Source organism: Rhinatrema bivittatum, chromosome 15, assembly GCF_901001135.1.
Source record: "Rhinatrema bivittatum chromosome 15, aRhiBiv1.1, whole genome shotgun sequence".
Classification (NCBI taxonomy): Eukaryota; Metazoa; Chordata; class Amphibia; order Gymnophiona; family Rhinatrematidae; genus Rhinatrema; species Rhinatrema bivittatum.
In genome coordinates, this window is record NC_042629.1 from 62842979 (window position 1) to 62864820 (window position 21842).

At 42.0% G+C, this 21842-nt stretch overlaps 1 protein-coding gene across 4 annotated transcripts in view; it reads right to left on the reverse strand.

The window, feature by feature from the left end:
- The window catches only part of CAPZB (capping actin protein of muscle Z-line subunit beta), a 79041-nt gene extending 59343 nt beyond the window's left edge, over positions 1-19698 (reverse strand). Inside the window, exon 1 of one of the 4 annotated variants that reach the window (XM_029579192.1) lies at positions 19544-19698. In XM_029579192.1, the coding sequence (XP_029435052.1) occupies positions 19544-19546 (3 nt within the window). In that variant the 5' untranslated portion in view covers positions 19547-19698. Of the gene's footprint in view, positions 1-18965; positions 18989-19042; positions 19106-19543 lie in introns of those variants that run through there. The other 3 variants (XM_029579194.1, XM_029579196.1, XM_029579195.1) reach the window with 3 other exon arrangements.
- Positions 19699-21842: the final 2144 nt, after the last annotated feature.

Genomic DNA, 21842 nt, shown 5'->3' on the forward strand with positions numbered 1-21842 from the left:
CTTTTTCTATAACTAAATGCCACTGGCAACAAGTAACTTATTTTGCAAACAGTATTCTCTGGTGCAAACACAAAATATTTGGAAACTTAAGACAGACATGAGATCACGGAGCAAAACTGAAGGATGGAAACGTACCAGGTTTCTAAGCTCTTACAACTAGCTCTTTCCAATTCCCAGAACAATCTGCAGATCATCACCGACCTAATCACATCTTACTGCTGATTTAAGAGACTCATCTGAACTTTGATATTCTTATATAGTGAACATTCTTATACAGATAGGTCACCCACATTTGCTCTTCCTGGAGTTTTTCATCTTCCTGACTCTGCTCCAGGATGGCATTATATCTCTCCTCTTCATTTCCCTCATCTGGTTCCTCTCGCCGACCCTTGGAGTCGCCATACGTTTTTCATTTGCAGTTTAAGCCTCAACAGTTACACAGAGAAAAAAAATAATAATAAAACTAGCAACCGCATACCCACCCACCCGATAACCCAAACTCTTCCATAACAAATCACTGCGAATGTATGCCAAAGCAATAAATTGATGAATTTCCGCATACTAAGTAACACAAAAAGAAGAAAAGAATGTATAGGAAGCCAAACTATTTTTTTGGTTTCGTGAAGATCCAAATTTAAATTGGTTGGACCGTTAACAATACTGGAAGAGGAGGTTCAAGTCTCTCTTTATGGTTCACATTCATTTTTAATACCCAAGTGGGAAACAGCTGCAACTATGTTCATATAATCCGACCTTCCAAAAATGTTCTATTTATAGCCATCACTTGCAGAACTACCTAAAAACACAAAGATCTGCAGGTTTGACACAACCAAGATGAGCCTTGCATGTCAGTATTAGGATGTGGTTAACATCATTTCAAATACACATGATTTATTATGAATAAACCTCCAAACACATTTTAACATCTGCCATAATGAAGATATTTGCAAGGAAAAGAGTGAAGTGTTACTAGGAGTTACGATGCAGCTGAACTCAAGTTCACTGACAAATCGGAGCCATCTGGGATAGAACTTCTTCTAATCAGTCTCAACCAAAACTTGCAATTGTCAGTGACTTTCCAGAACTCTACACTGGGAGCAGGCACCATGGCTTCTTAAGCCTCTGCATTTACTATAAACCACTGCTGCTCAATCTCCAGAGACCGCTGGTGGAGCTAGGGGAAGGCTCCTGAAGATGGAGGAGGGCTGAAGAGTCTGGAGGAAGCCCTCCATAAGTTCCCTCTAAGATGAGCGCAGAAGCGATGCTTATACATTTCGGAGCACCACTCACAGGTCACTCAAAGTTTTCTTGTTCCTTATACAGAAACGCAATGCCAATACTGGCGTCAAAAAGTTTTTTGGGTTTTTTTTTAAACCAAGTTGCTCACATGAAAACAAAAATTTGCAAACACCTTGTCACTCCTTGGAGGGAACATTGGTTCCCTTCCACAGCCGAAGTGTGGTGGAGGGAGAAGTCCCTTCAGGACTCCCCGCCAGTCTCGACCCAGCTACCTCCTACTGTTTTAAGAATTAGGAGAAAGGAACTGTACCTTCTTGCACCCAGAGAAGGAGGGGAGGGAAAAAAAACAAAAAACTTCTCATTCCAGAGGACAACGTAACCAGGGCAAAAAAAATACTTCTGCTGGTGGCAGTCAGGGCCTGCTCCCAGCAAGCGTTTTGTTTGTTTACAGAGATGGAGTGGAGGCAGTCTGAGCCCAGTGTTCATGTTTAGTCTACCATCCTGATCAGCTGCTCAGTGCCAGCAAATTGTCCCCATATCCAGAAGCGGCAACCCATGCCTGGAGCGAAGCCACTACCAGGACATTCTGACCCAGCGGCTTAGGAAGGTCCCACTCGCGCGTCTGGAGGAGCAGGGCAGGGCAGCTCTGCTTCCTCGTGCAATGACTGCCACTCTGCAGATCGACAAAAACGCTGCTAGGGACTGCTGCTGGTCCATGAACCAGTGGCTGAGAAACGCTGCTGTAACCCAAAGTTTCCACGGGAAGAATGAACAGATCTCATTTCCTGTATGAAGAACATCTTTTGGATTCTTAAACACTGGTTAGAGGTTTCATATTATAAAAAGAGAAAGTATCAGGTGACCTCCTAGAGATGTTGCCCAATTATCTCCTTCAATTTGAACCCTCAAAGACAAATCAGGAAGTCAATTATTCCCACTTTACTCCAGAAAGATAGACAGACAGTTAAGACTTTTCCTTATGAGGCAGGGGACTCTAGTACTGCAGGAAGGATATTCTTTTAAAATCAAAGATCAAGCCTATACCTTTCCAGTTTAATGTGCAGTTCTTCAAAGTGCACAGAGATGGCTATAATGCCTGGCTTTTACAGGCAAGTCTTCATTTGGGAAATTCTTTGTGCTCCTTCTTTACAGTTCACCTGAAGCACGTGGGGTAGCAATGTTTGGAAGAACAGCACAAAGTGCCTCGCATTTAAATGGGATCTGGGTTATGCAGTATGTAAAGCAACTGGATGATATCATTTGTGACACCTTAACATGGCAACTCCCAAGAGGCATACGTGAATTGAAAGAGCTATGTAAATAGCTTCAGAAACAATAAGAACATAAGACTTGCCATTCTGGGCCAGACCAAGGGTCCAGCAAGCCCAGCATCCTGTTTCCAACAGAGGGCAAACCAGGCCACAAGAACCTGGCAAGTACCCAAAAATTAAGTCTATTCCATGTAACCATTGCTAATGGCAGTGGTTATTATCTAAGTCAACTTAATTAATAGCAGGTAATAGACTTCTCCTCCAAGAACTTATCCAATCCTTTCTTAAACACAGCTATACTAACTGCTCTAACCATATCCTCTGGCAACAAATTCCAGAGTTTAAAAGGTTTAATTGCTACAGTTAGTATTGGTCCTTTTGAATGACTGCACAGAACACAGAGGGTATGACTAATTTGTGTCTGGTGTTTGAGAAGCAGGATTCTTGCTTTCAAAAAAGTGATGCATCCGCAGATTCTGGAACTCTGATATCTCCACCTCAAAATTACTTTCCGGTCCTACAGAAAGTCCCCAGTTCATCCCAGAGTCGGCTGAGGATGCTGCGGTAGTTGTGAATGAAAGTTTATGACGTCAGATCCCAACTCTGCTTCCGATTAAGCTGGAAACTCAAAAAGGAAGGAGGACAAGGAAACTGTTTTCCAAAGCGGTTCTGCTTTGCTGAAGATCAGATGCCCATGTAACTCACTACTGTAATCACAATTCCTAGGCTTAGTACATCTAAAATACAAAGGGGAGGGGGCATTTGTTATTAAAACATGTACTTCACAAAACAGAGTACCAAAGCAAAGACATTCCCAGTACTGTGCACCAAACCACAAAAATCTGAAATGAAAGAGGGGTCAAATTATGTTTAAATAAATGCATCTGTAGCTGCCTCAGAAGAAATAAATAGTTGATTCTTACATAGTAACATAATAAGTAACGGCAAAGAGAGATCCCCATGGTCCATGTAGTCTGCCCAGCAACTTAAGGGTTGTAAATGCCATGACACTCCATATGGGTTACCCCCAGTCTTCATTTCCATCTTTTAGTCTTTAGGGATCCTCTGGGTTTATCCCTGTGCCCTTTTGAATGCTATTACCATTCTAGTCCTCACCACATCTTCTGGGAGGGCATTCCATGCATCCACCACCCTTTCAGTGAAGAAATATTTCCTGATGTTTCTCAGAGTTTCATATCATGATCCCCTGTTCTACAGGTTTCATCCTTGTGCATCATTAATACCTTTCAGATATTTAAAAGTCTATCATATCTCCCCATCCCTCCTCTTCTCCAGGTCCTTCACTCTCACCTTATAAGTCTTCCAGTGCAGAACCCACACCATTTTGGGAATCTTTCTCTGGACTATTTCCATCCTGTCTCTATCCATTTTGAGATACGGTCTCCAGAATTGAACACAGTACTCCAGGTGAGGCTTCACCAAAGACCTGCACAGAGGCAACATCACCTTTTTCTGAGATATGATTTTATTGCTTATGAACAGATTTTAATAAGTCTCCATGCTCGGCTTGCACATCCACATCCCACTTAGAAAATCAAACCCTGGCCAAGTCTGTGCGCATTTTACTCAGAAGCAAAATTAATGTTACTTAGAAAACCAGCTATTTTTGTTGCTTACTCAAACTGTCAGATTGTTTTTTTTCCTTAGGAACACAGCAGAGGAGGAGTAAACTGCAGCTTCATAGACACAGGGAGCTTGTAGATTCTTGGAGACTACAAATCACTTCAAACATGTCTGAAGATTACATGAAAAAGAAAAATCTGAAGTGGTTCCAACCTCACCCATAGAAATCTCTTATTTGAGGAAGGCACACAGCCTTCCTCAAACAGAGATGATAATTTTCCCAGAATTTAAAAAAAAAAAAACAGGGAGAAAAAGGAAAACTGGAAAATAATTGTACTTGATTAGCTATATATTACATGGTATATACAAACATTACATATTTTTACTTAAATTATTATTTCAAAGAAATGTGATGCACACAATTATTTATATCAAAAGTAAATTTACATGCGAGACTCTTCGAGAAATAAAAAACAAAACAAAAAAACATGGAACATGGTTAAAAAAGAGATCGGAAACAGGTAGGACTAAATGAGTAGTTTTCGGAGTTCCACAGATGTTGATACTGAGACCTGTACTGTTTAATATATTCCTGAATAATCTGGAAAAAGGGATGACAATTTATAGATGAGACAAAATTCAAAGCTGGGGAATCTGTCAGAGGACATGTTCAATGTGACTAGCACAGCAAGATTTAAAAGAGGTTTACTCTCTGCCATAACTTGGCATTTATTTAGCTTTTTTCACTATTATAATACTTTTGTAAATGAATAGTATAATACTAGTAAGGCAGAAAGACATCAAGCTGAAATAGCTTTACTTTCCTGTTTTCATATCATGTACCTTGGTCTCCTATCCTGTTCTAGTTGTCTTAGATTATGGATTATCCGTTTGTGATGTCAGATGTCATAACTACACATTTTCAGTATTCAGTTCAAAAACCATTTTTTGTGCTTGAATCTTTCTAGTCATGGCTCTTCTCTCTCCCCCACCCTCTTTAATATCTACCTACTGCCCCTCTGCCAGCTGCTATCAAATCTGAAATTAAAAGCATTTCTTATACGCTGATGACGTGCAGATTATGATTCCCATAACAGAATCCCTACCCAAAACCCTCAAGTTCCTCCTCACCAGCCTAAATCTAGTCCTCAACTCAGCCAAGACTGAACTCCTCCTCATTTCCCCAGATCACAACGACTTTTCACAGCCGACCCCCCCTCCACCACCATGGTGACCCAAGCAAGAGATCTTCGAGTGATTCTAGACAACCGTCTGAACTTAAAGAAATTTGTCAACACCACAACCAAGGACTGCTTCCACAAACTACAAATTCTAAAAAGACTTAAACCACTCCTCCACTTCCTCAACTTTAGGACAGTCCTCCAGGCTACCCTGTTTTCGAAGATAGACTACTGCAATGCCCTCCTGCTGGGACTCCCCGCTTCTACCACAAAACCCCTGCAGATGCTTCAGAATGCTGCCGCCAGAATTCTGACATCCAACCGAGGAGATCACATCTCGCCCATTCTCAGGAATCTCCACTGGCTCCCTATAAGCTTCAGAATCCTGCATAAGTCCCTCACCATTATTCATAAGACCATACACAATCAGCACTCACTCGACCTACATATCCTGTTATGACTGCACACTTCTATTAGACCTATAAGAGAGGCCTATAAAGGAACCCTTCACGCCCCCACCACCAAATCTATCAGGGAACGGGCCTTCTCGACAGCGGGGCCATCCATCTGGAATACCATGCCTCCAGACCTCACACAGGAACCCTGCCTGTTGACATTTAGGAAAAAACTCAAGACCTGGCTGTTCCAACAAGCCTTCCCATAACCTGATCCTAACTCATGATCCCTCCTTTAACCCCCCCCCCTCCTAATTCCTTGATCCTGGAAAGTCACAACCCTATCCATTTGTTATTCCCCTTCCAGTATTGCCACTGCATTGCATTGTAGCCATACTTACTCCTTTGTATATAATTCTATATTTATAGAGTGTTCTATATGTGACCCATGGCTCAACCAGTATTTACCTTGTTAAGTTTATTTTGTTAAACCTCTGTCATCTGCACTTTCAGTTACCCAAGTTTCCATAACCCCTTGTTTATTGTAACTTATCTTCTTCCTTAATGTTAATGTTATAATACCCCTGTTCCATGTAAACCGATATGATTCATGAATGTCTGTATAGAAAAGAGTTAAATAAATAAAAATAAATAAATGGTGTAAGGTCATTGGCTTCAGAATTTTTTTTGGGAGGGCTTATCAATTTAGTGTGGTGGGTCATAATATAATATATATTATAGAATTTAGAAAGCATAATCTGATGAATGCTTTCAAATAATTGGGTCAAATTGATTCTTGCATATACATTTGCCAAATAAACCCGGCCCAGTGGATTTTAAAGGGGAGCATTCTGCAGGCCTGGGTATGATTAGCAGTCTGGAGTTCACCCACATCCTGTATGAGTTGAGGGAACTCTAACATTGCATTGAATGATAATTCTTACCATGTTAAAGCTGTACTTTGTGCTTAGTCGTTAAATTCTTTAACTGTTCCACAACTACCCTGAAATATTGTGAGCAGCCATGTTGAAAAGTGTGTTATGAAAGGAATGGGATCTGATTGGCTAATGCAGTGCGTGTGTGATGCCATTAATGACGACCTGAACCAGAGCGAGCTAATAAATACAAGGTAATGTGCAATTCTTCTTAAGGTGGCCGAGTCTAGAAGTGAGAGAAATTGCAGAGCAGCTGTTAAAAGTAGTCATTTTTTTCACTTTTTATTATTACTGCTTGACATGTACATCTTGTGAAAACACTACATAATGTGGGGGTGGGTAGCTTCCTTATAAATGGCCTTTTGGATTATTTTTGGTATCTCTTAGTCCTCTCTTTTTAGCTGGCTGAGGTTTTGAGTTTAAACTTGATATCCCGCTACCTGCCTATCCCAGTTATTTCTGCAGGGCTGCATACCTAAATGAAACCCAGTCTGTCACTGATCCAGTCCAAGTAGTGCCCTTGGCATGCAGAGCAGGCAAGAAAAAGCAGATGAAATATTTTCTCGCTGTATAGGAAATGAAAAGGCTGAGCTGTAGATGAAGAGTGGCAGAACCTAGATCTAGGTTACCACACAGTGTAAACATCTTTAAAGAAAAATGTCATCTTTTTTCCTCTCTCTTTCACCCCCCAACTTCTAGTTCTAAAGGGAGAGATACAGCCCTGGAGATGGTTACATTTTATAGAGATTGGGGGATGATTTGGGAGCGTCCACAGTTTTTTGTACTAACCATTGCAAAAGCTTAATTTTGTGTTTTGACTGTATATCTGGTCAAAATGAGCCCTAACCTGATATTGTGAATTGCACACTAGTCTATCACTATAACTCAATAGAAAGTTGCACGGTATCAGCTCAGAAATAACACTACCAAAGCCAATATCTTCACTTACGTATTTCTCTACCCATCCCCATTTGTCTCAGATCAGTACAGTAGCTATACAGCAGTGCAAGCTACAGAGACACTGACAAAGCATTGTTTCATTCCCTACAGGCACACTTCATTTTCTATCCATGGTGCACATTTTTACTTTTATGTGTAAGCAGGTCTGTAGAAGAATAAGAGCGGTGTCCTTGTGCACATGCTACAAAGTAGTATAGTATCATAGAAGATGAGTTATAGTTCAGCAGGATGCACCTACACTTCTCCTCCGGTACAAAACGTTTACATGTACAGTATGACTACTGTCCAATGGCAGGGCAGCTTTTAAGATGTTGGATGACATCACAATGTGCTCTAACCTATCCAAGATGAACTGAACTGGCCCATTTCTTTACAGGAAAGAAAATGAAAAAGGGATTCTCAGTTTTGGGCATGTCGAAGACATGTGAAAAGTGTAAGTAAAACAAATTAGACAAATCTGAAAACAGCAAGCAAAAAGAAATGTAAAATAAAAGCAAAAACAAAAAAGAACCCAAATATAGCCAATGTAAAAAAAGTGAAAAGCTACAAAAAAAAAAAGAGCCAAAAAGTGACAAGGAAAAATTTTTGTTCTTATTCCTAAAAAAATGTAGGCTGGTGCCCAAGTTTCCTACATATTTTTCAGCCGTGGGCATGATGATCTTACAAAATCATACTGAATGGGCGGTATGGCTGACAGGAGGTTTCTGCTGCAGGTCACTGATCTGCTGGGCCAGACAGACAAACACCTGCAGCAAAGCCTGCTGGCCAAAGGAGTAGCGCTGAGGTATAATTACCAAGAAACAAGTAATACGGGGGAGTGGTAAGTGTACAAAGAAGAATGTGAGGGATTTAAAAAAAAAAAAAAATGGAGAAATACCTACTTACCTGATAATTTCCTTTCCTTTAGTGAAGGGTAGGTCAATCCCAATGAGTGGGTTATGCACCTCAGCCAGCACATGGAGACGGAGCAAAAAGCTGACATCAAGGCTATATAGTCCCGCCACAACATCAGCCTGTCAGTATTCTCTGGAAAAGCCAAACTGTGGACAAACCTGATTAAACTCGAAAATTATTAGCAACAGGCAGCCATTCGTGTTTCTCAACCAATAGGAACACTGAGCTCAGCCAAAAGAAGGAAGATATCTAGCAAACTAAGGGCTAGAGAAGCACTTACCAATTATCAACAAAAAGCAGAAATCATACTCTGGATAGCTCGCCCTAAGAAGGCTAACCACAAAATCCAAATCCAGAAGCCAAGGGCAGGTCTGGGAGTGACCTACCCATCTCTAAAGGAAAGGAAATTATCAGGTAATTTCTTCTTCCTTAGCAGTCGGGTAGATCAATCCCAGCCAGTGAGATGTACAAAAGCTAATCCTGAAAAAGGCAGGAGGCTGCCAGCACCCCAGTCAAAGACACCTGTGCAAAAGCAGCATCCATGCGGTAATGCTTGGAGAAGGTGTGCAAAGATAACCATTTCACCGCTCGGCAAATTTCAGCAAGAACAAACAAAGCTCCGCCCACAATACTGCCGAAGACCTCGTGGAATGCGGTCTAATCTGCTTCTGTAAGGCAACCTCAGCAACCACGTAGGTTGCCGTAACGATCTCTAACCCAGTGGGCAATCGTTATCTGCGTCGCTGGTGCTCCCTGCTTATCTCCACCATGGAGCACAAACAGGCGATCAAACTTCTGAACGTTCTTAGTCCTCTCAAAGTACCACAGTAAATGACGCTTGACATCCAAGGAAGACAAAAGGCGGTTCTCGGCGTCATCTCTATCCCTGTCCAAGGCAGGCAGAAAAATGAACTGATTCAAATTAAAGTCCAAAACCACTTTGGGCAAAAAAAGAAGGCACAGTTCAAAGTTGAACCGCACCAGGAGTAATACGGAGGAAAGGTTCACGGCAGGAAAGAGCCTGCAGCTCAGAGACCATTATAATGTCGCTTCCACTTCTACCCTTTTCTGAGGGAAGTTGATTGGAGAGACCATGAAGGCATCCAGAGGAATGCAAAGAAATTCTAGAGTGTAGCAGTTCTGAGCCACTTCAAGAACCCATTGATCCGAAGTAAGCTAGGCCCACCTGTAATAAAACAGGTAGACTACCACCTATCCGCACCACCAGGTGAGCCCTCAAACCTTCATTTGGGAAGACCGAGGGGCTCTGCCTCCGGAGTCTATATCCTATCAAGGACCTCGGGGGCAAGAGGACTGAGATCTACGGAAGAGACGCTCTTTCTGTGAAGAACCTCCCCTATAAGGCTGAAAACACCAGTAGTTTTGAGAGCGACCACTCGTCCAGGAAAGTGGCTTCTTATCCTCCGGCAAACGCAGGAGCTGGGTCTCTCCCCATTTACTTGCCATTTTTTCCAAGCCACTGCCAAAAGTGAGCCTTTGAAAGGCACCTTAGTCAGATTGGACTTTGAAATAGTATCTGAGGACCAGATGCAGAGTCACAGCTGTCAACTGGCCGCAATAATTGAAGCAGCTCCTCTGGCAGCTGTGCATACCAAATCACAGCCTACAGCCAGCCAAGGTGGTGCCCCCCCCCCCACCATACATCTTAAATCGGATCCAACACCACCAGACTCTTGACAAAGCTGCAAGGAAGCCCAAGCAACAAGGCGCAACAAGAAGCAGTTTGCAAGTTCAGTGTCACCGCCTCAAAGGCTTGCTTCAGGATAGCCTCAATCCTCCTATCCTGAGCATCTTTCAGTGTCATACTTCCCTCCACCGAGATGGTGGTATATTTTGTGCCAGAACACACCAAGGCATCCATCTTAGGGAAATGCAACTGCTCTCTGGCCTGCAGATTCAAGGGGTATAAACCCACTAGTCAGGTTCTCCTTTAAAAGGATGCTTCCGGCGCATTACATTCCAGATCAATCAACTCCTGGACTGCATCCAAGAAGGGAAAGAATCAAGACGACGTGTGCAGTGTGACCAAAATATGATCCTTCTTCTGCATCCCCAAGGAGTCAGGCCCAGCCACTCTGAGGGTCTTCAGGGTCTGATCTCTCAGACCCGGCAACTCATTTCTCTGAAAGAAACGTAGAAGAGTTCTCTATGGCTTCAAATCTGGGGGAATATCCCCTCTCACACCAGAAGAGCCCCCACCATCATCATCCTGATACATTTGCATTCAAGCTCTGTCAGACTGTACTAAGCTACGGTACTTGACCGTGGAGACAGGCAGAGGAGCAGTCAGGTTGCCTGGACCTACTTTACTAGTAATTGCTGCTTCAGCAGACCAGCCATGTAGAAGTGTCTGCATTCCCTGGAAGAATTCCACCCAGGAAAAAAGAAGGCTGGGTCCATTCCAGGCACCATAGGCCCAAACCTGACGTCCTGCAAGCAAGTGTCCCTTGAGGACTCGAGCAGTGGACCAGAGGAGGATACACCCAAGAAGTATCTCCCTTGGTCCCACTCCCCTCGGACTGAGATGGACCATCGTCGGCAAAACTGGAAGGAGTCAAATCTCCCCAAGCATCCAGTTAGCACTGATACAGGCTTAAAGAAAGCTCCAGCTGAATGGCTCCAATGTGGCAGGCAGCACAGTTTATTTATTTTTATTTAAAAGTGTTTGTATACCGTCTTTACAAACAGTGTTTAATCAAAACAGTTTACATAACTAAATAAAAAACAAATGTAAATAAAGATTTAAATTTAAAAGAACATAAAGATTATCAAATTATAAAAGCTCAAAATTACAAAAATATATAATAAAAATAAAAATCTAAAACAATGAATAGTTTACATAAAAAATAAATCAATATATAATAATGTTGTGCCCTGTGTGATGGAGAAGTGGTTATGTTATTTAGTGTGTGATATATGGAAAGCAGATTGAAATAAATGTGTTTTTAGGGATTTTTTGAAGTGTTTGGAGTTGGATATGGATCTTAACGAGTCTGGTAATGCGTTCCATAAGATTGGTCCAATGACAGAGAATGATCTTTTTCTGGTGATGTCAAGACGGGCCTGTCGTGGTGATGGGATGTCTAAGAGGTTTTTGTCCAGTGATCTTAGATGTCTGGTGGGTTTGTAAATCCGGAGAATGGAACATAAGGTAATTGAATTAGGAGTGTAGATGAGAGAGTGTATAATGGACAGGATCTTGAATTGTATTCTGTATTTAATTGGTAACCAATGTAATGATTGAAGTATCGGAGTGATGTGATTTTTTTATGGAAGAGTTTGTTAAGATACGTGCTGCTGCGTTTTGGATCAGTTGAAGTGAGTGAAGTGTGTTATCTGGGAGACCTATATAAAGAGAATTACAGTAGTCAAGCCCAGAAAAGATGAGTGATTGAAGTATAGTCCGAAAATCGTGAAAGAAAAGTAGAGGACGAAGCCGTTTCAAGAGTTGAAGCTTATAAAATGAATTTCTGGTAATTATGGATATGTGTTGTTTTAATGAAAGATCTGAATTAATGGTTATACCTAAATTTTTTGCAGATTTGGAGATGGGGATAGTGATACCGTTAAATACTAATTGAGGGGGGGGACCTATGGATGAATCTGTAATTGATGAGAGGTGGACTATTTCTGGTTTTTTTGGATTTAGTTTTAGTCTATTGTGAGAGAGCCATGTGTCAATAGTCGTGAGGTATAAAGATACTAAGGATAATGTGCGAGTCCAAGAGGTGTTGTATGGTACCATAAACTGTATGTCATCGGCGTAGATTTTGAATTGTATGTTTAGTGAGGCTAAGATGCGGCAAAGAGGTAGTAGATAGATGTTGAAGAGAATAGGGAATAGAGAAGAACCTTGTGGAACACCCGATGCAATAGAGTATGGTTCAGAAGAATGATTGTTTATATTGACTTGTTGAATGCTATCAGATAAAAATGAAATAAACCATTGTAATACAGCACCCGAAATACCTATAGATTTGAGAATGGAGATGAGAATTTGGTGATCAACAGTATCAAAAGCCGCGGAAATATCTAAGAAAACAATGATGTTAGGCACTTGGGTTTGCTACGGGTCCCATACTATAAGCGCACAGCCCAACGAAGGTTCACACCTAGCTTTCCCGCACATACAAGTGCACCTAACATGGATACACAAAAAAATGTGCATCCAAGCCCATATGCCTAGGCTGCTTATCCTACTGGATGCCCAAACTGGATGCACAAGACGTGTGTCCAGACGGAAGAATGCCCAAATTGCACTCACAGACAAGAATAGGTGCACACATGAAAGTGCAAGCATGCGCAGACGGTCTGCAGCAAAAAAGCATGTGAAAGGTATCCCACAGCTTGACGCATGCCAAAATGGGAGATGACTAGGAATGGGGCCTAGCCAAATGGCTGCTCAACCCACCATGCCTGCACTCTCTCCTCACAGAACTCCCCAGAGACACGAGCAGAACAACTGAACGCCGAGGAAACAGACCCTTCTCCTGCTGCCTTCCTGTGACTCATTTTTTTTTTTTTAAGTTAAAAACTTTTACCTGAAGTAAAAGGATGGATCCCAGCTATGGGGGGAGAGGGCTAAATCCTTCACAGGCAAGCTCTCGGCATGCAACCACTAATTGGAATTTAGGTCCATGCCAGTCCAGGCTACTGTACTGAAGACACTCTACTGACAGAGGAACCATATGGTATCGCCTCAGGAGGCAAGCGGTGCTACATAGACTTTTTTTCCCTCATAGGCAATCCCCCGAAGGGAAATGCATGTCTACCATCTGCTGGAGAAGGAGAATACTCTCAGGCTGTCAGGGCAGGACTATATGGCCGGGATGTCAGCATTTGCTCCATCTACATCTGCTGGCAGAGATAAATAACCTACTCGTTGGGACTGATCTACCCCAACACTAAGGAAAGTATTTTATTTTGTCTGATGCAATCCCATTAATTAACTTTAAAACCTCCTCTAGATAAGTGCTAGTGAAATAAAGCTGCTGAAATTTGCTCTTCTTAATCAGAATTTTAACTATATAAAGTTTCTTGCTTACATTGACAAATGCTTTTGATGAAATATAACAAGATCTTGACAACTAATTGTTTTTTGGTTTGTTTTTTTTTTTTTAAAGAAAATTAAGCTGGTAGTTAAAATCATTCTTATTGTCTTCATCTTGTTCCATACTAGTTTTAAAGATTTTGAAAACATTTCCCACGCAGCCATGCCCACCACTGTAAGAAAAAGGATAGGGGTGGGCAGTCTTTCTTGGGCTGATCCTTAAAGATAGTCCACAAAGTAAAGCACCCGCGTGCTAAAAATGTCTGAAGAATGTATTCAGGGAAGGCAATTAAAAAAAAAAAAAGTGCACACAGATTCCAAAATGAGTAAAAATAATATTCAGAAATAAGAAGAGAAGGTAACAGAGCTGAGAAAGAAGTAAGATCTAATCACTACTAATAAGTTCAACTTTAACTTTGTGTTTTCAACTGTGGAATTTATGCTTAAAAATTTTCAGATTATACAGAAAAAAATACTGAATGGAGGTCTCTTCTTCCCTTATTTTGCTCTTGTTTTCCTGGAAAGGCTAAGGAAGGAGTAATTAATTTGCAAATAAGGAATGTATATGAATTTCTCTCTAAAGAGAAGGGCTGTTTAAAAACTATTAGATTTTTAAGTCTATTATCAGTCACATTACTACTTGCATTATGGAACCCCCCTGTGGCACTCAATGAAGACAACTTTAAGTCCCAGGGCTCAAAATCTTCACAATTAACCAAATTCTAGATTTCAAGTTGGCCATGTGTCTTCAACTTTCTGCCAAAAATACCAACATTGGCTTAGCATCTAAAGGTAATTCTGGGAGACTGGATTAGCTGTGACTAATTATGCATAACATGGCTTCTATCATCAAGTTTGTAAGACACAATCGCTTTCTACATATGTAGTGATACTTTCAATGGAGGGCAGCTAATTGATGCAAACTGATTAAAATGTTGGCTGTAGACTTCCAAGCGTTGTGAAGTGGAGTCTATTCTCAATACTTAATTTCTTGGTGATGGATCCATTAGCATGAAGTGCAGAGTTCTTCTCCCCAATGCCAGCCAGAAAGTATTACATGCAGTGTAAGCTATAGACAAATGTGAAAAACAGAATAATGGAAAGAAGGACACAGAACCCAAGGGGACTGTGGCTGTTGAAATACTAGTTTTCAATCAGCAAAAGCAAATGCCACGTGGAGATGTGGCCCAGAGATCAGAGTGGTGGGCTGAGAACCAGAGTTTCTCCTTGTGACCTTGGACAAGTCACTTCACCTCCACTGCCTCAGGTACAAACATATAAGCACTCTGGGGCAGGGTCCTACCTACTCCTCCTGAATTATAATTTGCCTTCAGCTTGGGTTTGGAGCTGTGAGTAATTAAATCCAAATTCACAGAGGAATACAAAACCTGTTTGATCTTGAAAGTAATGCCATCTTTGTGTAATTCTTATCATGGTATAAATAAAAGCCTGCAAAGGATTCAATTATGTCCAGGAACAATCTGGCCCTGGGAATGTTGCACTATCAAATTTTAGTGTCATTGTCCAGAGCAGGAAAGTATAGGAAGAAGGTATGACAATTTTTAGCAAACAATTGTTACAAGCTGATCCAGTGTCTTAAAAAATAAAATATAGTCTTAAAAATGTACTTAGCTGGGTGCTCATCATCTTGATGGTGCAATTATTTCAAAAATACTTCAGTAGTAAATATACAAATGAGATTGTAGTAATATTTACTACAATCTCGAAAACATGTCTGAGCTACAGCAGTTAATGTGTTTAGATTATGGAATAATTCATCCCGTGTTATGATCAACTCAGAGAGGGTACACACGAAAAAAAAAAAAGTCATTAAAGTATAAGAAAGAAAGCCAATTTAATTAGAACAGGGAAATGTCCCCTATAAATTTCTCCACTGACATTTGAAACTGACAAAATGTAATTCCGAAGTAAAGTAAAGAACCGATGTTCTTCTGCAAAACAGCTAAATTTCACATCAGATATTTATTAGTACAGTAAAATCCTTATCAAATAGGCAGCAGAGTAATAGGCTATTAAGAAGGGCCTGTCCTCCCCAGTTCCCGTAGCAGCCCAAGGGCAAATTGGCAAGGATTAGAAAATTCTGCAGCAAAATCTCTCACATTGGGGCCATTTCTGTGACAAACCTGTACGCAGCTGCACGTATAGGGCTTAATGTGCACAAAAATTGTATGTCACTTTCAGTGCAAGTGGCCGAATATTTCTCCTTTTTGGTTTTAAATGTTCCTCCCCCTCTCTCCTTACCCAGTCTCCTTACAGCCAGTCACTCCCCTACCAACATTTCTCCCTCTTCATTTGCTTCTGCTCCCTGTTCTAACCATGTCTCCCTCCTGCCACTCCCCTTTCATCCATTCCTCATTTTCCCCCCCTCCCATGCATCCTTCTTGCAATACAAAATATTTTTCTGTTTTCCAAAAACAAACCAAAAATCTCCAGGTCCTGGGTGATTTTGGACTCAAATTTTAATTTTTTTAAAAAACTAGATAACGCTATATTCAGGCTGGAGCACCACGGCAGGGTGCAACGTCACAGAAAGGTTTATTCCAGTATTGATAATACCGTAGCTGGGAGGCAAACCAAGTAAGAGGCCAATCTGCTGTTAGGGGGACCTGGCAGAGAGAGTAACAGAGGCACAAGGCAGCCTGCAGAGTGGAGTAAGGCAGGTATGGGAACCACAAAAGAGATTGGCCTGCCACTGCAGGACAAGGAAAGGGAGATTATATATATATATATATATATATCTGAGAGAGAGAGAGACTTAACAGCAAATATTTAGATATGCATAAGATCTGAGTGACAGTGTAAAAACAAACAGGATAAAGTATTTTATAACCAATATGCTGACAGTACAATTATTCACAAAGTTTGACAGATAAGGTTTAAAGTTTAGGGTTTTCCAGCCTAAAACAAAGTTTTAAAATCCCTATTTCAGAACATGGGTGATCATGCAAGACCAGAAAAAAGGAAACTCCATGTCTTCCCAAAAAGGGGAATGAACATGTGGAACCACCTCCCAATCAGGCCGATTCAGCACTGTGCGCTCAGGCCGAGCAAATGCATGTTGAGCTTATTAGTTAGTCCCGCTCGATACATAAAGTAAAATGGCAGCCAAGCCGCACATTTTACTCTCAGAAATTAACTCCTGCCAAAGGCAGGAGTTAAATTTCGGCCAGCACCAGAAAAGTGTACAGAAAAGCAGAAAAAAAAAAGCCTGCTTTTCTGTATACCCTCCGACTTAATATCATAGCAATATTAAGTCAGAGGCCCCCAAAAAAAAAAATATATATATATTTGCCCACGGCCCAGAAACAGATGCTCAATTTTGCCAGCGTCATGTTCCGAACCCATGGCTGTCAGCGGGTTCGACAACCTACACCGGTAAAATTAAGCATCAGCTGTCAAACCCGCTGACAGCCGCCGCTTCCGCTAATAAGGAGGCGCTAGGAATGCACTAGTGCCCCTAGCGCCTCCTTATTAGCGCGTGCCCTCATTTGCATACCGAATCGCGCGCCCAGGAGAGTGGCCTGAGCGGGCGCTCGCCTCAAAGCGCCAGCTCTCCCGCACGGTTTACTGAATCGGCCTGAATGGACGTGGAGGAAAAAGGTATAGAAACAGAATTCAAGAACGCTTGGTATTTCATTTGCTTTTTGTTGATATAAATGATGTGCCATAATATTTGTAACTGTTTACATCACAGAATGGATCATGTATAGACAACACAAATAAAGAAAATTCTTCAAAAGGGCCAACTTTAGAAGCCCCTCTCCTTACAGTTTCTTCCAAAGCATTTCCTTCCACTTTTCATTCAGATCTAGGAAACCTCACTTCCCACTCAGTCACTGGAGTTATGCAACAGTCAATGACATCATGGCCACATGTCCACAGTGACAGTACAGTAACCTAACCACAGAAACCCAAAGAGCACACAGTGTCATATTTTTATATTCCACAATCAGTACAGGTAAATTAGACTGTAAATGTAGAGTGCCAATAACAAAATATCAAATGAAAAACAGAAAAAAGTGTCAGGTAGCACAGCAGTAAATAAAAAGTGCATGCAAAGCCCTTGCATTAAAAGTTCCTGTTAAAGGCCAATTAAAAATGCATTTCCCTTCTAGTCTTAATACACTATAAATAGAGAACATCTAGCACCATATATGCATGAATAAGGCCACATGGAGTTCTACTACAGTAAATATCCCCTAACATACGTGTGAATGGTTCCTTATGTGCTAATATCTGCAATGCATGGAAAATGTGGCCTTTTCTTACCTACTTTAAGAATATTATGTGCATATATTTTACGTGCACACAAAAAAAACATCTGATTTGCTTGCATAAAACCCTATTTATCCATTAACGCCTATTTTTTAAAACGTGAGCACATAATTGAAAATCACCAGTTTGCCAAAACTTCCAAGTTTACTCAGTCCTTCTCCAGGTCATCAAGACAATCTTAGTTCTTCACTCAACTCTTTACAGAAAGACTGGTGGATTCATGGAATAGGCTCCCACCGGAAGTTGTAGATACAAAACAGTATCTGAATACAAGAAAACATGAGACAACACAAGGGATCTCTAATTGCATGACTGGAATTGTAAAACTAAATTAGACAGACAGATGGGCAAACTAGAACATAAGAAATTGCCATGCTGGGTCAGACCAAGGGTCCAGCAAGCCCAGCATCCTATTTCCAACAGAGGCCAAAACCAGGCCACAAGAACCTGGCAATTACCCAAACACTAAGAAGATCCCATGCTACTGATGCAATTAATAGCAGTGGCTATTCCCTAAGTAAAATTGATTAATAGCCATTAATGGACTTCTCCTCCAAGAACTTATCCAAACCTTTTTTGAACCCAGCTACACTAACTGCATTAACCACATCCTCTGGCAACAAATTCCAGAGCTTTATTGTGCGTTGAGTGAAAAAGAATTTTCTCCGATTAGTCTTAAATGTGCTACTTGCTAACTTCATGGAATGCCCCCTAGTCCTTCTATTATTCGAAAGTGAAAATAACCGAGTCACATCTACTCATTCAAGACCTAACTAGATAGGTTATAGTCTTTTTGCTGCCACATTTCTGTGTTTCTAATAGATATGTCCCATATCAATTAAACAAGATAATCAGTAGGTGTAAAATTACACAAATAAGTTGACAAACGTGAACATCTAAGTCACTTATATAATAGCAACTTGCATACACACATCTTGGACCTGTCCTGGTACACCCCTAGACCACCCCCTTTTTTTGCACATAATTATGCATGCAAGAACAAAAATACACACATTTTTTATATGTTTAGTGTGTGCCCAAGTACAAACCACTTACACCTATATATACTAAGTTTTCACATGAAAATGTTTTGAAAATTCACCTCATACTATATTATGATGATCATAATGCTTACTCACAAGGATCACTTTGTCCTCAGATTAGTTGTCCTACTTCAAAACATAGAGCTTCCTCCCCTCCCCCAGTAGCTTCTCACCATATTGGGGAAGCAGGAGATGCCTTGCTGTCCCTTCTTGTCACAGCCCTGCTCACCACGACCCTAAAGAATCTCAGCAGTGTCGGTTACTGACGTCTGAAAGCTTTTTTATGACCTCACCTCTGGGAGGGGGGTGCAAGGGCCTGTATGAGAAACAAAAACTCCCCCTCCAGGCACAGATAGCCGCTTCCTCTCCCGGGAAGGTCTGACCACTCCCTGCCCCCCCCCCCAGCCTCTGAAATTCCGATCCAAATATAACTTCCCCCTTCGGCTGCAGGGCAGCAAGGGACGACCCTGTGCCTGGAGCTCCGGGAAATCAGAGGGGAGGGGGACTGTCACAGAGAATGGAACAGAGATCGAATCGGACCCGACCTCCTCCCTCTAAAGAAAAGTGGGCCCGGTTCGGTCCGGCTGCCCGCCCCCTCCCAGCCAAATGAGGCAGCGCTTCCCGTCCCGCCCTCGCTTCCTTCACCGCTGCGGCGCTTCACGGCGGCCTCTCACCATGGCTCCGGCACTCGCTGCCTGGCTGCAGTGCGGCGGTGTGGCGGAGGCGCGGCTCGGAGGGGCTGGCTAGCTCGGTCCGCTCTCTCGTTCTCGGTCTCCAGGCTCCCTTTTGCCTCCTTCTGCAGGCCTGGCGCTTCCACTTCCTCCGTGCCTAGGAGTGAACATCCGGGTCAGTGGTTTCCAGCGCCTCCGCCGTCGCCAGCCTCGCCTCGCCCGGCCCCGCGCCGTCTCCGCCCAATCAGAACGCGGCTCGCGAGCCATCGCCAAGTATGGAGCGCGAGAAGGCGCGGCGGCCATGGGAGGCGGGGGTGCGCGCGCGCTTTAATTTACGTTCAGTGCAGTAAAAGCCAAGGAAGTGGGACTTGAACCAGTGTTAGTGTAGGACTGTAGGTAGTTTGGCCTGTTACATGCAGCCTTGCACATTACTGGAGTCGTTAACATTTTCATGCCCTGGGAGACAGTCTGTTCCGGCAATTCTCAGACCTGCAGCATAGGTATGTGTTCATCAAGTCTTGCTTTTTGGCTTCTGTCAGTGGCAATGAAATGAGAGTGCCATAGGTAGAGAGAAACTAGTAGGGGGCAACTGTTAGTGGTTGGGGAGAGAGCTGCATGAACCTGCCCTTGAAATGATTAGAGAGCTTTATGGGAACTGGTAGGATGTAGACCAAAAAGACGGGGAAGGGGAAGCTTACAATTTCTGAAGGACACAGGGCAGGCAAGATTTATTAGGTATTTTCCCTATAGAATAAAATTAGAGCAAATCCTGGCCCATATTGCTCTGATTTAACAGGAAGAACAATAAACGGGAAAAGAGGTTGGGAAGAAAAGTGGGAATAGGAGAAAGTACAACAACAGGATATCTCTTTGCTCCTAGGTAGGCATTAGGAGCAAAAAGGGTATATTTAAGATAGAGGACCAAAAGGAAAAGCAAGCACAATACATGATAAAACTCCAAGAAGCAAGCAGGATAGCAACAGTTGTTTATAGCAAGATGTAAGTCCTCACAAATAGGTGACATCAACCAGTTTACTTCATAGCTTCTAGAAAGCTTTTGGCACACTCCACTGAGCATGTGTGTGCCATCCTACGGGGCCCACTTCAGTTCTTAATAAAGTTAACAAAATGAATGTACTAGCCTGACTAGGTAGGGTAGGTGGGTTCTGTGAGGACTTCAATTTTATTATCCTTGGGAAAACACCTGTTACAGGTAAGTGACTTTCACTCTCCAAGGACAAGCAGGATGTGAGGTCCTCACAAAGTGGGAAATTCCTAGCTACATGGGCTACCCCTAATGAAAAACCTTCAAAAAGTATAACCATAAAATAGTGCTAACGGGTAGAAATAGTGCTGGTGTCAGCAAGCCTTTGTTTTGCTGCTGTTCTTTTTAAAGACAGTCTGGAAACAACAACAACAGGTCTTAGAGGGCATGGTTAGATTCTAAACGTCAAATAGATTGACCAATCCTGCTCTTGCATCGGGCATCTTCATCTAAACAAAAATGAGATGTGAATATGTGGACTGAACTCCACATCACAGCTTTTCTAATCTCTTCCATGGAGGTTGATCTCAGGTAGACCCCTGAGGCTGCTATGGCTCTAACACTTTGAGCCCTGACATGCCTATCCAGAGTTAGATGTGCCTGAGCATAACAGAAAGAAATGCAATCTTCTGTTAGGATGCACTTGGCAATGGCAATTCCAGGTTTGTCGAGGTCAAAGGAAACAAAACGCTGGGCACACTTTCTAAGGGCTTCAGCCTGTGCAGATAGGCTAAAATTATTTTGCAATCCATATTGTGCAAGGCTTGTTCACCTTTGTGGACACATGGCCCTGGGAAAAAAATATTGGAAGGATGATTGACTGTTTAGGTGGAAGTGCAACTCTACTCTAATTAGGTATTTAGGAACTGCACAGAACCACCCAATTATGAAAGCACTTAATATAAGGCAGATAAGTCACTAGGGCTTGGAGCTCACTGACTCTGCCTGCTGAAGTGACTGCCACAAAATATATGACCTTCCACGTCAGGTATGGCAGCTCAAAGGGAACTTTCGTCAACTGAGTAAGTATCAAGTTTAGGTCCCAATGTACAGTATGAAGCTTGGGAGGCTTCAACTGATGCAAGCCTTGCATAAATCTAATAACTAAAGGCTGTATAGAGATAGATGTACCTTCTACATGGTGATGAGAAACACCATTTGCACTGAGATGAACCCTAATGGTGTTAAGTCTTCAGACTAGAGTGAATGATACACAAGGTATTCAAGCAGCTTTTGTGCACAACAGGAGAAAGGATC